Genomic DNA, 16,625 nt, shown 5'->3' with positions numbered 1-16,625 from the left:
CATTTCACACAGCCGAAATATTAAGGAATGGATTAAGAAATGCAAAATCCCTATGGAAAACAACCATCCCAAGCAAAACCCAAGCAAACCTCAACCAAACCTTGAACCTGGAGAGCACACACACCAGAATCTCTCACCAGGGTTTTCTCTCCCAACTTCCCACTCAGCCCAATTGTTCTCAGTGCATTTTCTCTCACCATATGGTCTCCTCATTACCATACACTAAGAGTCCATATGGGAAACTTGTGAAATGAACTGTATTCATTTTAACTGCCAGATGAGCAGCCTTTTGCTTTGCAAGCTTAGCTTAAGTCATCTGCTGTCTTCGTGTTGTTATGGCAACATGGCACCAATAAAAAATTCTAATCTACTGTAAGTGATCACAGTATTTTAAGTGCTTGCCTATAACTGCCCTCTGAGGGGAGAAGAGAGGAGGCGTTATCTTTGTCCAAGGAGCAGAGGAGTGTTCTCCATTCCAGCAGGTGTCAGTAAAGAAGCTGGTGAGGCGGAGGGTGAGGTGCCAGAGCGGCCATGTAGTAGATATGGGTTTGCAGAGGGGTGGATGGTAGTGAGGATGGACTGTAGACCCGCTGCGTAGGTCTAGAAAAGCATTCAATGTCAAAAACCACGGTTCTTCCGGCAGACACGTTACTCGGCCGGGGCAGTGCAGCCTGTCCCGAATAAAACTCAAGGTTCTGAGACTACAGGCAGCAAATCCTCACGGCAGCTTCTCTTTCACTGGCACATGAAGAAATCTCAGCCTCCCTGAGCCTGCTCTTCCTGTACATGGGAATTAGTCATTCCCAACACCATGCTAATTAAGAGTACCTTAAAGTAATGGAAGTAGGCAGCAACATCCTTAAATATAAATCATTTTCACCTCCGTGGGCCACATGATATGTTGCATCTCTGTCGCTCTATCTGTATTGAAAGTGAATGTTTATGGTCTCAGTTCATCAGTTCACATTAGCCTCATGCTGAATATTTAAACACAGAACAATTTGAACACACCATGAAGGAAGACAGTGACTGCACTTTCATTTGGAACAGCAAGGGCTCATCTAATAATAATTTAGTAAATCAGCCATTTAGTGGCTCGGTTGTGTACTGCATTGTGCCAAATATTATTCAGTTCAACTGTACACTAGCAGAATTGAAATTCAGACTCTCGTCACAGGCACTGTTTTTGCTCAATGGAGAGACGAGACCCCAAATCACCCTCCCTAAAGAGCGTTTGCGTATAGTGATTTATCATAAATACAGAGCTGGGGCAAAATAAAACTGGAGTTGGCTGTATACAATGTATTCTAATTATATTTTTATTGTTTTAGTCTTTATGCAAAGACTATCGGTAATTCAAAACCTGCAATTGCATCAGTGAAAATACAAATAAGAAATCTCTGCATAACCGTATTGCCTGTTAGCAGAAAAGGGGATGACTAAGGGATTCAGAAAAGAATGAAGAAAAACTCCACCTCTCCACCTTCCACACTGTGATACTGGCCACCGTCTCTCATCTTATTCACTGATTTGTTTTTTTTTTTAATTTGAAGAAATTTTGTTATCATTATACTCAGGAACCAAAGTGACTCAAACAAACAAATATAGAAACAAAACCAACTCACACGGTATATTCAACTCTTAGACAAAGCACACTCGAGTTTGATTCCTAAAAACATTTTTTCTCTATCCTCTGGTCAAAATCACAAACTATGGAATGCAGTACATTTTCCTCATCTCTCCTCTCTATCTGCCAGAAAATTTACAGGCAAATTCCACTTCCCCATTTTTATAGAGTGTAGGGGCTTGCTGTCCCTTACAGTTCATGCTTCTTTCCTCAAGGGAGTTTAGCCTAGATCTATGCACCTCTGAAATTATATATAGACTCTTGTGTGTATGGGTGTGTGGGGGTGTGTTATGAATACGCACACACACACACACATATTTACATATTATTTTTCTGAGGAAAGAGACTGTAGCTTCATTAAAAAGGCCCAAGACCCCCATAAGAATTAAATATCTCACTTCTTTCAATTATTTGTCTTTAACTGACTTAGTTGGCAGTCAGTTTTCTACTTGTCATTATTGTGTCAAGCCTGTTTTAGAGGCGAGGGAATGGAGGCTCAGAGAGGACAAGTAATCTGCTCAAGCTCACACAGCTGGTAAATGGAGGTGTTCTACCTCACCAGATGTCCTCACCAGTAGTCCCTCCAGAATCTTCCGCAGTGTTTTGCAAATAAGATCGCATCTCACAAAGTACTCAAGGCACATGAGACACATTGACTCTAAGAATGCACGGAATTTGCTCAAGTTCTCTGGAAATTAAGTGAGGGCTATCAATATTATTGCTGACTACTGCTCCATAAGCACTCACTATGCGTCTGCTGAGCCAGGTGCTGGTATTAACCCTGCTTTAGAGATGAGGAAATAGAGACCTGCGTTTACAATGCTAATAAGTAGCTGAGCATTGATTTGAGCCAACTCTATTGGACTCCAGAATCAGTATCCCTAAGCACTGTGTCCTAGAATTAAGAAAAGGGAATTTTAAGGAAACAGGCAATTTTGCAAGCCAATTTAAAAAATCCCTCAAGTTTGGCCGGAGGAACAGGGAAGTGGCAGCATAGACAAGGTGGCCTTACTAATGGCTGGTCCAGACAAAAGTGGCAGCAAGGGTTAAAAACATACCCACACAAACCTTGGAGATAATTCTTTTTCTGTTTAGCTTCAGAGTCATTGTGGTAGAACTTGTAATAACAGTCATTCCAGTAGCTGAACTCTGGACCTCTTTCAAGTTCTTTTTTAGCACTGAGGTCTTGATGGGGGAGGCGGGGCCGGGATTCAGTTTAACCTACTTCATATTACACCCCACGGACAAGAGCATTGGATAGTGTTACTCATTAGTTCAAGAAGTCACAGGAGAAACAAGGGGCTAACTCATTTCTACCTCCCAAACGTCCAACACCCTCTTCTTAAGGACCGAAGCCCTTAGGAACACAAATGCCGAGAGGTCTTCAGCCTTGCTCACTGTCTTCAGTCTTGAGTAACACTTCGATCAAGCATTGGAGTGTTGAGAGTGAGCCCCAGGAGTCTTGAGGCGGTGGATTTTAATTGCAGTTATAGTAAGGACTATCTGTAAAGCCGTGGAGTCATCATTTACAGATATCGTCTATCCGGAGGTCCGTATGATAACTGATGTTGTTCAACAATTTAAGAAGCAAAAGCCAACTATATTTTTGCTTTCCTTAGATATCCTTGTAGTATAGCACAGTTCCAGCATGCACAGATCACGTACTCAAGTTTAACTCTACGTACTTGTCCAAAACCATAAATACACAAGTATGTTTGTATACACACACACACCAAACACACGTACGTGGACACACACAAACACACATCTTTTTGTTTATGCCGTGGTCCTTTTACTTTCAAACCTGGTATTTTTCTCCTTCGCCCCAAAGAGAGGGGGGCCACAGCCAAAAAGACAAAGAGAAACAGAAGTAGTTAATATTTGCCTTGTGTGTTTCTAAGAGCCCAGGCCTTGGCGACTTAAAAGATTTTCAAGGGTAATTTTGACTCTAGGCAGTTTTTGTTTCATGTGCTGACTTTACAACCTATCCCTGAAAAAAGCACCTCTGCCCATAGCGTCCTCTTTAAGCAGAGACTTTTATCCTGATCAGAAAGCCGATTTCCAAGGCCACTCAGCAGGACCTAACCCAGCGCGTTGGTCTTAAACCAGTACAATGAATTGGAATCAGAAGAGCCAGCCGGAGGTTACCAAGTTCAGCTCTGTACCTCCGAGCAGGTCATGTTCACAAGGGTGCAGACACCATTTTCCACTGCATTTGTGGTGGGAAGCACCCCAGGCTCCCATTCACCAATTACCATGACACCATTTCGAAGAGAATGCCAGGAGACCAAGAAGAGAGGGGAAAAGCCATTGTCATAAGTCTTCTCAGGAATACCTGGTTTCCCAATTTATACTTAACTGCTGACACTTGAAAAGTCGAACATTTTGGTAAAATGAATCAAGCTGTAATGTTTCTTTTATGAGATCCCCTTGCAGGAAAGGGGGGTGGGGGTTGGCACCTCGTGGAGAGTGAGCTTAGTTATCCATCACAGTAAAGTCAGCTGTCCTAGCCAGCTTCTCAGAGGTCATGCGATCGAACCAACAGCTCTTACAACTATATTATTGCTTACGGAACAGTAATTGAGGCACCAGATAAAAATTACCTGGTCTAATAGGCAGCGAACAATTTTCACTCAATAAAATTATAAGCCAAATCATTCATTTCATAACACTCTGGCTAATTTATTTGTTGACCTTTGAATATCCATAGCTCTTCAGTGGTATTAACTGCAACTCAGACAAAATCTCTTGTTCATTTCACTTTCATTGATTTTTTTTTTCCATTGAGGCAATAACAGCTGCTTGAAAACAGCCTCTTTCTTTCCCCTGTAAAAGTCAATCATGTAAGTTAGCATGTCTTACGTTGATATAGCTGTGTTAGCTTACAACCTGCTTTAATTTCATGTGATTCAGAAGTCTTCTATACTATGTTTGTAAGAAAGGACAAAGCTTTCTGGTGTGCCTCCAGCCTGCTGATATATAATAATATATTTGAGAAGTAAAAGGGTTCTCATCTAACCTGAACATAAAATCAACTTTAAAATTAAAGGAGGTTTAGAAGTTCTCCCTGTGTCGACGTTAGACTAGGCTAGCATGCTAGCCTATGAATGACAGTAGACCCCTTCAAAATATATCATTCCTTTGCTCTGGAAATTTCTGCAGATTCTGATTGTGGTTTGAATTATATTTTTCTTTAAAGACTATAGGCAATGAGTGTGTGCTTAAACATTCAATTCAGCAAGCTTCAGCTGAAGCTTCATATATAATAAAATACTATGAAGTCTTTAGAATGCAGAGTTGTAAAATATAATTGTTACACATTTGGCATTTTATGCCTCCCTAGAAATAACCACTTGCTACCTACACCTCATCTATGCTCCTCCTTTCCATTTCAATTTACTCTAAAGTGGCCCTCAGCCATAATGAGAATGCCCCTTTCAACAGAAACATGTTTAATTATATCCGTGCTAAATGTAACTGACTCTCCTCAGTCATAGGGCTTCTTCTGAGTAAAGAGTGTTTAAAGTGTGACACTCAAGGTTTCTAATGATCTCTGCGGTGAGCTCTAATTCGAGTTCATATTACCAGAAAAATGAAAAATTCGAAGAATGTCTCAGAGGATCGGAAACTAAACAGTGCTCAAGTATTATTTTGGTTTGTTTTACTCCTTCCCTCACTGCCCTCATTATATGATTTTTTAGAATGCAAAGTCTACCATTGTGGAATTTTCCATTTGGCTGAATAAACACAAAGGAAGTTGGGACATAAAACTACCCTCCACAGAAATACCTCTCAGCACAACTAGTAGTTATTGCTATGTGCATCCAGCTCTGTGGAAAATGGGCTGCAAGAAACTCCCAATCAATTTTTTGGCTTTTCAGCTTTCCAATTAGTAGTGTCACCCAGACTTTCAGAAGCAAGTAGGAGAAGAGGTAGAACTTAAAGGCCAGTGAGCTGAACACATAGTTCAAAATCTGGACCCTATAATAAACTACTCTAGAGTGAGGAGGTGAATGAAATCAATGCTGATTTCATTGATGGTGCTTATCACTTCTAAATCAGGAGTGATTTTGCCATTTTGCTTCATTTTATGTCGCCGATATTTGGGCCCATTGCATCGTGAATCCCCTGATAAGGCAAAGCAGATTGGTGATAAATGGGTGTTGGGAGAATGTGCAGTAACAGAAAAGGACTGTCCTTCTGTCTTAGGGATCACCCAAGTCAATGTGCCTTCGATGATTGATGCTTGTAGTTTAGTTTCTGTTTTCTTCTATATCCCGCGAAACATTATTTTCCACTTGAGGGGGCAGAGAGCCAAGCACAGACTGTCCTCCCAAATTACTGAAACACCTCTGGGCCTTAATTTTATGAGGGAGTTCCCAGAGTCTCAAAACCTAATTCTGAAACTTGAAATTGATGTTGTGTTGGTAAGCAGGTATCCATCTGGCTTTATGAGTTGGCCTATATGTGCTATGAATGAAAGTTTGGACCATCTCCCCAGCTCATCCAGTTTGAATTACTCAAAACAGTGAACTGGGTCTGCAAATGGGCTCAGTATTGGACAGTTACACAATCTTCCCCTTCTCCCTAGAAAGCTAGATATGGACAGTGAATAACAGCTTATTAGCTATACAGTTCAGGTCAGACACTGAAGAGAAGACACCCACTGAAGGTGAATAATCTTCAGAGATTTTACTGTCATGAAACAGAAGGAAAGATGAATTAACTATGGCTGCATATGAGACAGGAGATGCCTGGTTCCCAAGAGTGTGCAGATACCTAAGTATTTCTAAGAGTCCTGGTAATAAAAGGCTGATGTTCATTGAGACTGACCTCATGTTGCTGGGAGCCTATAACTTGAGATAATGTCTGTATCTAGCATGATTCATTATAGTCATCACAAAATTAAGATGTAAGCACAAGCCAGCAGGAGTGAATGAGTGAATCCATTAAAAAAAAAAAAGTGGCAAGAAAACTCCCTACAGTGATCAAGACTTAACCTTTGGGAATTTATATATCGAATTTAAAAGTCTGGAGCCAAATGGAGTACCAAATTTAAGTCTTCTGCTCTTATAAACCACGTCAAATATATGACTTTGTCATTTCATCATATAAATTAAGCATGCACTTTTTACAGTCAATATCTATATTAAAATAAACTCCTCAACGAGAATGTCTCAAGGCGTTTGGTTTGATAATCGTTGGGCTAGGGGCTTAGAGAAGAAGATTAAGACATATATCCATGGCCTTCAAGAACCTATAGTTTAGGTGTGGGGAGTGAACACTAACACACTTAAGATAGGAAGAAAATGACCCCACAGCATTTACTTCTGTGCCGTGTGGTACAGTCAGCACTCTTCTTTAGAGGATGAGAGAGATTAGGAGCTGGGGTATCAGTGAAGGCGGAACGCTTTCTGAGAGAATAATGCATTTCTTAAGAGCTCAAGCACTGATGCCCTGCAGGCCAGAGGCTGCGTCCCTGCTCAGCCATCCTTCAGTTGTGTGAACTCAGGGAAAGCCACCTGAGCTTTCTAAGTCTTGGTTTCCTCATCTACCAAATGGTGATATGAACAGTGCCTTGAGAGGCTTACTGTGAGGACTGAGTGGGCTAATGTTCCACTTTCAATAAGTGATAATTATCTTTTTCATTACCACCATCATTACCAGGTTTTAGAGGATAGGAAGGCATTGTAAATGGGCACAGATTGAAACCAGCATTCCAGATAAAGGAAAGCAAAACAAGTGAAGATATGGAGATAGGAAGGAGCCCGGCATTTTACTTCTAGGCTAGGGAAGACTAACTAGACCAGAATAAAGATTAGTTCTTCGTATGTCTAGGGAGAGAAGATTGGATAAAAAAAGGTAGGACTAGACGTGGGGGAAATCTTTTGTAATCCCTGTAGAACCCTGTACCTTGATTCTGGGAAGACAGTGTGCCTTCAGAGGTGTTGGAGAGTAATATCAGCGCGTGACCACTGAGGCAACAGGAAGCTCAGAAATTATTTGCTAATTGATTGAGTTGCAATACAGGAAGTAGGGCTGAATTTTCCCTCTTATTTGTACCCCATTCAGCATTTTTTTTTTTATATAAAGGCTCCAAAACATAATTACAACCTATAACAATTACATTTGAACTGTTTCTCAGAACTCCATTTGCTTTTCAGTCTTCTGGTGTTTCTGTAAACTCTAAATAGATTTCGTATGCTTTATCCATTTTCTTTCCCTCTTGAGATCCCCGCCCCTTTGTATAATTATCAACTGATGGTTATGGCAAGACCAGCAAAACCGGGTTTTAATTGTGAGAGGAAATAAATAAGTGAAAAGTTGTTTTTAAGGAGTAAATATTTTCTTTCTTTAATAGAGAAGAAATCTAAGACCATGAAAAGAAAAATAGTCTGACTCAGGATGCAGACTGAGAACAAGCATTAGCTCTATAAGGAGACTCAGGGGCTTTTCAATATTTAGAATACTAGTATATGTCTTCTTAATTCCCCAATGAGATATATTTTTTTAAATCTAAGCATAGGATTAATTATCTTGGAAGAATCTAATCTCTACTCTCATGTTTTAAACTGCAAGCAGGGAGACGTTTTAAACATTATGAAAAGAAGAGAAAGTCTCTCCTGATAAATAAATGCCTTGAAAAATTAGATATTAGTACTAGTCAAGTGCTCTTTCTTTTCAAAAATATTAAAATTGCATATTAGAATGGAAGGATCCTTACTATGCTCCCTCCTAATGCCACAAAACATAAGACTTTAGGAACAATTTCAGAGACAAAAGATTATAAGAAACATCCAGCTCTTCCCCTTATGGGAAATTTCTTTTTCTTTTTTTTTTTTAACATCTCAGGCTCAATCATTTCCTAATGTGAAATTACAGATTTTTCAAATTACCATATAAAACTGCAAAAAATTACACTTGTGACCACAGAAGAGATAGCACACACTATCAATTTGATTTTAAAAGGCATACATCTTTTATACTACCTGTCATTTTTATAATGCCTTTTACAAATTTAATCAATACATTTTAACATTCTATATACTTTAAGTGCAATATACAATAAATATTCAAGTTTCATCTTAAACATGCTTTACCCTTTAAATTGTTAAAACTGCAGTGCCCTTTCAATCTACTTACATAATGTCATAAAATATACATTTCAAGGTAAATGAAGTCAGCTACTTCAATTTAGTCCCTCAAACTGGTAGTAAATGAGAGGTTAACACTATGGTGCCAAACCCATTATTGAGTAAATTTAGCACCTTGGACAGCTCTGTAAAATCTTTATTGCTTTCCTGACCTGCTCGTCATGTTCTGTCTGTGTGTTCAGTGGCTCTCAGCTCTGATTGAAAGGCAATATATTAGATCCCCAACACAAACACGCTTGGGGGCTAGTTCACTGGGAGCGTAATGACATGGAGGTGAGAGCAATTTTCTGGTCACCGAAATCCAAGCACCTTGCAGGTCTGTCGCACTAACTCATAGAGGACTCAGATATTTCCTTTCTCCTTCCCATTTGTAGAAATAACTAATAGAATCTGAATCACACTGGTGAATCTGAACCAAATGTGGGCTCTTCCTTAAACCCCAAAGTCGATACTATAGTGAAGGACATTTTGAAATGGGCAAGACATCATTTAAGGGCATCACTTCCAGGACGCCAAATCCAGGTTCGCTCTCCTCAACACTGCTGGTCTGGAGCGATGCTGGGCTGATGACCCACCTATGGCAGTGTGCCTAGTGGAAAAGCATGCCCCAGCTTCCTGGACCAAAGAAGGATTCAACTTTAAGGAACAAGATTCAAGTGTTTTCGAAGGATTAATGGTGATGAGAGCTCTGGGTATTAAAATTAAGAGAAAAAGAAACAATTGGATTATGTCATTGAAAAACTTTATCACCAAAAATATAGGAGATTAAAAAATATAGCATACATGGATAGCTGACATTTTTTCAGGTTTACAAAAACTTCGAAGATCTTGGAGTTTACCTCGAACTTCTCTCCTCCCTGGTTCTGTGAAATTAATTAAAATAAGCACTGCTCTCAATCCTCAATGATAATGTCCCATATCAAAGTTCACAAGTGCAGAAACTGCACCTCATCTTGCTTTTGACAAACAGGAGGCTTGCATTTTTTTTCCTTAAAATAAAAAAAAAAAAAGAAAAGAAAAATACCTTCTCTGCCAAGCCCAAACACTGGCATAAATATTTATTTGACGAAATAAATGAGCAGAGACCCAGAGAAGTAAAATCTTAGTAAGTAAACTAACTTGATCCTATTTTGTTTTAATCTTTCCTAAGAGCCAGATAAAGCCATGAGGTTTTAGTGAAAGCAGCACAAGCTGAATTTGATCTGAGGATAGGGTTTAGTGTGCCCATACTGTCGTAAATTATTAACGGCTGTGGTCAGACAATATTGCAAACAAAAAGTGGTAAATTATGTGGTAGCTTACGCTAGAAAAATAAAGAAATTATTTCAGATGTATTGATTCAAGCCCCATTGATTATATAATGCTTTTCACTCCTTATATGAAAAATAACTGTTTTATAAATGGGGTCTAGCAGTTTAAGGCAAGCATAAATGTTTATTGAGAACTGAAAATCCCTCCATCTCATTTTTGAATTTGGGACATTATATATGTCATAAGTAGTTACTGTAGTATGACAACTATTTTATCTTATATTATAGAGAATTTAAAATTGAAAAATGCTAATATGTATCTAAAAGCTTGTCATTTCAAGAGTTGTTCAAGAATTTTTGAAGAAGCTATGGTGACAGCAAAATGAATGCAATTATATTCCTATTTTCTGATCAGCGTCTACAGTATATGAAAATTGAACAGCACGGCTTCTCTATGCAGAAATCTATTGTGTAAAATATTTAAAGTTAAACTTCTTTTTGAAACTTTATCCACAGCAAAAAAAAAAAAAAGAGTAAACGTATCTTTTTGCAAGTCACCTCTGATAGTCATACATGCCTTTATGTTTGGTTCTCTGATGAGCCTCCATCTTACGTGTATCAAGCTTAACCTTCTAGCATAAATGAATCTGCAGAAAATTAGGGCAGAATGAAGAGGAAATGATTTCTTTTGGTTAGAATGAAAAAAATTACCACTACACGCATTTCTGTAGAGTGCCCTATATTATTAGAAACAAGCTTGCGAGCTAAATAAGGAAGCCCACCTCAATGAAAAGAGGGAGGTATTTTTTTCTTCAGCTGGAATGAACAGCAGAGCAGAGCATATATATAGGATGAGAATGAATGAGCAAATAGGGAAAATGGCAAACAATACTGAAATAGCAAAAGATTACTATAAAAGAAACGGACTCTGCCAGTCATGAAAATTGGAACAGTGAGAGCTTCTGGGGACAGGAGAATCCTTCTGTAAGAGCTTTTGACAACCAATGTGTTGCTTCAGTGTGTGGGTTTACTACATCACCCCTTTATATCATGGCTTGGCCACATCAGGGAGATAAACAAAAGAAGTTTAATGCTACATGCTTCTAGTAGCTGCAGATTGATTGGAAACCCCTCAAAAATGACCTGTCTGATAAGGTCATGGTTCCTGGAACAAGCAATTAGGTGCAAAATAAACACATCTTAGGGATTCATAACATGTACCGAATGACATCGATTGTAGTAATCTGGTAAATGACCTCACAATTATATTCAGCAATAAACACACGAGTGCTTTATCGTGCTTATGGTGGACGACTGAGTGATGTGTTTTATCTTGGAGTGCCGATGATGCTCACCTTTTGACTCGATTAAGTGTGTATGTGAACAGGAATAAATTGGTGATTTAACTCCATTCTGGGGTCCCCCAAACTACTGCCTTTAAAGCAGTGCCCTGGCAAGGTGTGGCCAAAGGGAACTAGAATGTGACTGTGTGAAAACATAAAGACAACCTGCCTTCACGTAGAGTTTTGTATCTGTTTTTCTCTTGACAGGAAGTAATACTCAAAAGGGCCGCGGACCTGGTGGAAGCACTGTATGGGATGCCACATAACAACCAGGTGAGTCTATGCAGCCTCGGACCTGGGTGGGCTTCTGCATTCAATTGAAGACCTCAGATTCCTTATTGTCATGAAAAAGTATAAAAAATACAAAAGCCCTCTTGCTTGAGTTCAGAGTGTCAGTCGTTAAGACATAACGTTGCAAAGCTATTCAGTTCTTCTCTCTTCTTTAGTAAATTTTTTATTGCCTTTTCTACGGAATCATTTTCCTTGTGAGGAAAGGTACTCTGTTTAAAATGAATCTTCAGCGGGAATGTACGTCATAACGGAGGAAGAGAGTTGCTGGTGATTTATTTTATTCTTTTCAGGTTTTCAAGCAAATCGAGGAGAAAAAAGGGGGCTTAATTTCTTCTCCTAAAAAGTATAACAAAAATCTGAATATAATTGTCTGCTTTTAATTCAGAGAGCACCTCCATGCATATGATTCAAATGGCTCAGGAAGCTATAAATCTGACAAATTATTCACTCCTTTGTTGTGTGACCTGAGTCAATGTCCATGGGATACAGTCCCTCCAATACTCAGGGACACAGTGTCGACAGCCTGCCCTTAACGTCAGCTGGGGAGGCGGGTGGCAGTGGCTGTGTGTTTGTGTGTGGCCCCAGACCTCCCGTATGTTACTGGTGAGGAAGAAAACCCCACGGCACTCTGATATGCTGTGAGGTGCTGTGGAGAAAATGCTATGATAATGAGCTTTCCAAGTCAGACAGGCAGGGTTCTGTGGCCCAGCTCTGTCCTTATACGGGTGTCTCCTTAAGCGAGGTCTTCGCTGCTCTGAGCCTCAGATCCCCCATTTGTGATAGGGGCATGGTGAAGATGAGAATAAACTCACAGGTTTGTTGAGGGATGCAGGAGTTCATGAGGTTAACCACGGAAGGCCCTGAACATGGCCAATAGTGAGCGACTGAAAAGTGGTGTACCTGGGAGTGTGAATGGGGGCGCTGAAGGGGATATCCGCCTTACTTTTCAGGAGATCATTCTGAAGAGAGCGGCTGACATCGCAGAGGCCCTGTACAGTGTCCCTCGCAACCACAGCCAGCTCCCGGCCCTCACTAACACTTCGGTCCACGCAGGGATGATGGGCGTGAATTCCTTCAGTGGACAGCTGGCTGTCAATGTCTCTGAGGCGTCGCAGGCCACCAATCAGGGTCAGGAGCCTGCCTTTCTCCTTCCTTATTTCCCTGTCTTTTCCCAGACTCAACCTACCTCCAACCCCCATTTATTTGGCACAAAACAATTTTTGTTTCATTTTTTTTTTTCCCAAAAGAAGAGATTCCTAGTTTGTGTGCATCAAATACTACTGTAGAATTTTGGTGCTAGCTATTATGTCTGGTAATCTGGTGGAGGGGGCTAGAAAGGACGCACGCACTGAGCCATCTCTCCATTCGGCTTCTCACCATAAACCATGAATGACAGATCACAAAGAGGGTTGGAATTAAAAGTTCGGAGGGGCCAAAGCACATTGCCCTCACCCAGGGAACAGGAGCCTGTTAACTTCAGGGTACGTCTCTTAGATTGGGGTTTATTTCTGCTACAAAATGATAATTTATAGGCCCTGCATTGCCACTCCTCGTGGCCCTGCTAAGTATTTATGATCTCCTAAGACATGTGCCTTTTCCTCACTTCCCATTTTAATCACAGAGCCAGCGCCAACAACCCACGCACATGAATCACCGACCCCTGCCCTCTGGGACGTGGTCGGGGGGCAGGAAACAGACCCCTTCCCCTCCCCGAGTCCCCCGGGACTGCCACCCATCCAGACCCCACCCTCAACCCTGGTTTTGCCCCCACCTCTCAGGTTTCACCCGCAACTCAAGCAGCGTGTCTCCACACGGGTATGTGCCGAGCACCACCCCGCAGCAGACCAACTATAACTCCGTCACCACGAGCATGAATGGATACGGCACCGCCGCCATGTCCAATCTGGGCGGCTCCCCAACCTTCCTCAATGGCTCGGCTGCCAACTCACCCTATGCCAGTAAGTAGAGATGTGTGTCCTGCATTTCTGCACGTTTCCCCCCAAAGGACTTGGCACCCTGCTGTGTGGCCCCCGCCCCTGTGCAGGTCTCCGCAGTCCGGGGCCCCACCCTGCCAGGCACTGACCCAGGGGACGCTGATGAGGCAGCATTGTCTCCAGCAGAAACCTCCGTCCTTCCTTGCTCATCTCCTTCCCCTCAAAGCCTCCTTAACTGTCAGAACCGTGCTGCAGCCCAGAGCAGCAGTATGATGTCATCGCAGGAGTCCAAGCTTGGAGTCAGATGGAGATGCGTTTGACTCCAGCTTCTACCAGTTGCTCTGGGTGGCTCTGGGTAAGTCCTCTCCAAACTTCAGTTTCCTCATCTGTAAAATGGGGAAGCAGCTAGTACCAACCCCGTATAGTTGTGAAACTCCGGTAAAATAGTGCATGTAATGAGTCTGTCCCTGTGCCTGGCCCATGAGAGGCATTGCGATCAATCTAAGTAATAATCATAACGATGGAATGATAATACTAAGTGGCACTGGTAGAATCGCATAGTAACAACCATTTAAAACGTAAACTCTCTTTATGAATACGACTCCTTTGATTTTTTTAATGCTTGGAATTTCCCCCTTTGTGTTTGATATATACTTTTTAAAAAACCCAACAAATGAAAAAATTACACTTTTTTTCCCCCCAAAATCTGGTATGATAACACATACACACAGGCGCACACGCATGAAATGTTCTTTGGTGCCTGTGCCTGTCTTAAAGAAGTTTAGCTGAAAGGATCTTTTTTTTTTTTTTTTGGTATAATGTTTAGATAACATGTAAAGGATCTCATTGAACTTACACATCTTTATGTGTAAGATGTCATGGAATGTGTCTCTATGATGTATTGATCTTCCTCAGAGGATTTTTAATGGATAACCAAGTCCACCTTGGACAGTGTGGGTGACTCTTTTGTTGTGTGAAATGTGGCCAAACTCTTAGACATCTGCAGAAAGACAGAGGTTGTGTTGTAAATGAAAGAATATTCATGATTTTGTTAAAAAAGGGTCATGGCCAAAAATACTAAAAATTATGCTGTCTTTAATAGTGAAAATGTGGAGTGTGCTAATCCTTTGCAAGAGTTTGAAAGATCATTCTTGGCCTTTGAAAGATGTTATTTCTGAAAGTAATACTTAGGGCCTTTTGCTTTCTGAATGTTTTCATGCTCAGTCTGTGCTCAATTTTTATATTTCTACTTTGTTTGGAATCAGCAGCTTTATTGAACATTTAAAATTCCCTCCAATAATCTGTTTACATTATGTCTATCTGCTCAAGAGTCAATGTTTGAGGGCAGTTTCACATTAGATTTTGATTCACGGGAAGATTGTTTCTCATAGATCTATTATTTCAGTGTTCTCCCATCTACTCGATCAGAAAATGTTTCAATCATGACCTGAAAATTAAAAGGTGGCCTTGTTAATTAAATCAATAAACAAATTGCTATATTGTAGCAGTTCAATCTCAGGGCTTGGACTGCTCTGTCTTCTCAAGCCTGTGCAGACACCAAGCGACTTCAGCCTGAGATTGCATCCGTCAGACTGTGAAACTTTGAACATTTAATTTCCATTAATTGATTTCCTCAGCGCTCACAAATATAGTATTAAATTCTCAAATAGCTTCTCAGATGGGACGGTTTTATCTGCATAAATGCAAATAAAACAATAAACACAAAGCCCAGCTGATTTGAATTTTTGCCTCCACAATATTTAATTATTCATAAACCACTCAGGTTGAAAAATCCCACACAGAATGAAAAATAAAATAAGACATTCCACTGGTGAACACACTTTCTGGTGTGGTGGCTGATAACTAATAACGTTATAACAAATGGAACTGCTTGACTATATTTCACCCCTTCCTCCGTTAACCACCCCCCCCCAAACTCCCCACCTCTAAATACACATAATGATCGCATTTGCCAACGAGATTAATTGCCTTCCTCAGTGAACCAGCAGGATTTCAAGTCTACGAATATTTAAAAATCAAACCTCCAGTGCAGGAGTTTTGCAATTTAAATGGGTGTTATTATTGAGCGTATTTTCACATTTACAAATCCTAAGAGATGTATAAAAATGCTGGCCTCATTAAAAGAAAAAGTACAGTTTAGAAAATGTTTGTGAAAACTCTGAGGATGGCCGCACTGTGTTCTACTTTAGAAAGTATTCGGTGCGTGTGGATCGTGTAGTGCTGAGAACTGATTGCAAGGGGTCACTTCCCCTGATGGCAATTGCTCCCTGTGACTGATTTGATTCCCACTTCCTTAACTTTCTAAAGTCAATAGGCCAAGGGTAAGGCCACCTAAACAGCAATTAGGACTCTGGTAGGCTCATGGGAAGGCGGCCTTTTCTCCAGCTGTTTCCTCTGCAGGGTAGAGCACTGAATTTGGGTTTGGTTCATGGCTTCACCATATGCTACCTATGGCCCTTGGGCAAGTCACTCAACTATTTTCTGAGTTTCAGCTTGCTCAGTTTGCTCAGGTATATAAAGGAGATAATAAACCCCGACTTAAGCTTGTTCGGCCAGTGACATAAGATGAAAAACATGTGAAGAGTCTTGTGAATGATAAAGCAATATATATTGTTTATAACATAATGTGGACAATAATATAGTAGAAGGAAGTACCTAGAATTTGAATTAAGTGCCTGGGAATCATTGGACAGCATTCATACTTTTCCCCAGGAGACGGCGGAGATAGAAGGTGAGTGGATGAAAATACTAGTCTTGAGCATAGAGGATTTAATGTGTGCAAAGTCTGTCTCCTAAAGTAACAGAGAGATTATTAGCCAAAGAAGAAAGGCCAGGTTGAGAGCACCATGGTTGGTAGAGAAGGTGCATCTACTGTACTCTTTCCTTTCCCCAAGCAGCCAGATACTTTCTCTCTCTGACCTGCCAAAGTTAATTCTTCCATCTTTGATAATCCACATCCCCGCTACTACCAGACCATGCGTATTTACCTAAGGCTCCTATCCTAT

At 40.6% G+C, this 16,625-nt stretch overlaps 1 protein-coding gene across 8 annotated transcripts in view; it reads left to right on the top strand.

The window, feature by feature from the left end:
- The window catches only part of EBF1 (EBF transcription factor 1), a 376,947-nt gene that overhangs the window by 347,894 nt on the left and 12,428 nt on the right, over nucleotides 1–16,625 (top strand). For all 8 annotated transcript variants that reach the window (XM_039876803.1, XM_039876822.1, XM_039876871.1 and 5 more), the window contains exons 12-14: nucleotides 11,582–11,647; nucleotides 12,616–12,793; nucleotides 13,444–13,623. In XM_039876803.1, the coding sequence (XP_039732737.1) occupies nucleotides 11,582–11,647; nucleotides 12,616–12,793; nucleotides 13,444–13,623 (424 nt within the window). The remainder of the gene's footprint in view (nucleotides 1–11,581; nucleotides 11,648–12,615; nucleotides 12,794–13,443; nucleotides 13,624–16,625) is intronic.

The sequence above is a fragment of the Pteropus medius genome, unplaced genomic scaffold, assembly GCF_902729225.1.
Source record: "Pteropus medius unplaced genomic scaffold, Ma_sr-lr_union100, whole genome shotgun sequence".
In the NCBI taxonomy this organism is placed as follows: Eukaryota; Metazoa; Chordata; class Mammalia; order Chiroptera; family Pteropodidae; genus Pteropus; species Pteropus medius.
The sequence above is the reverse complement of the archived record's forward strand: the minus strand, read 5'-3'. Positions and strand labels throughout refer to the sequence as shown.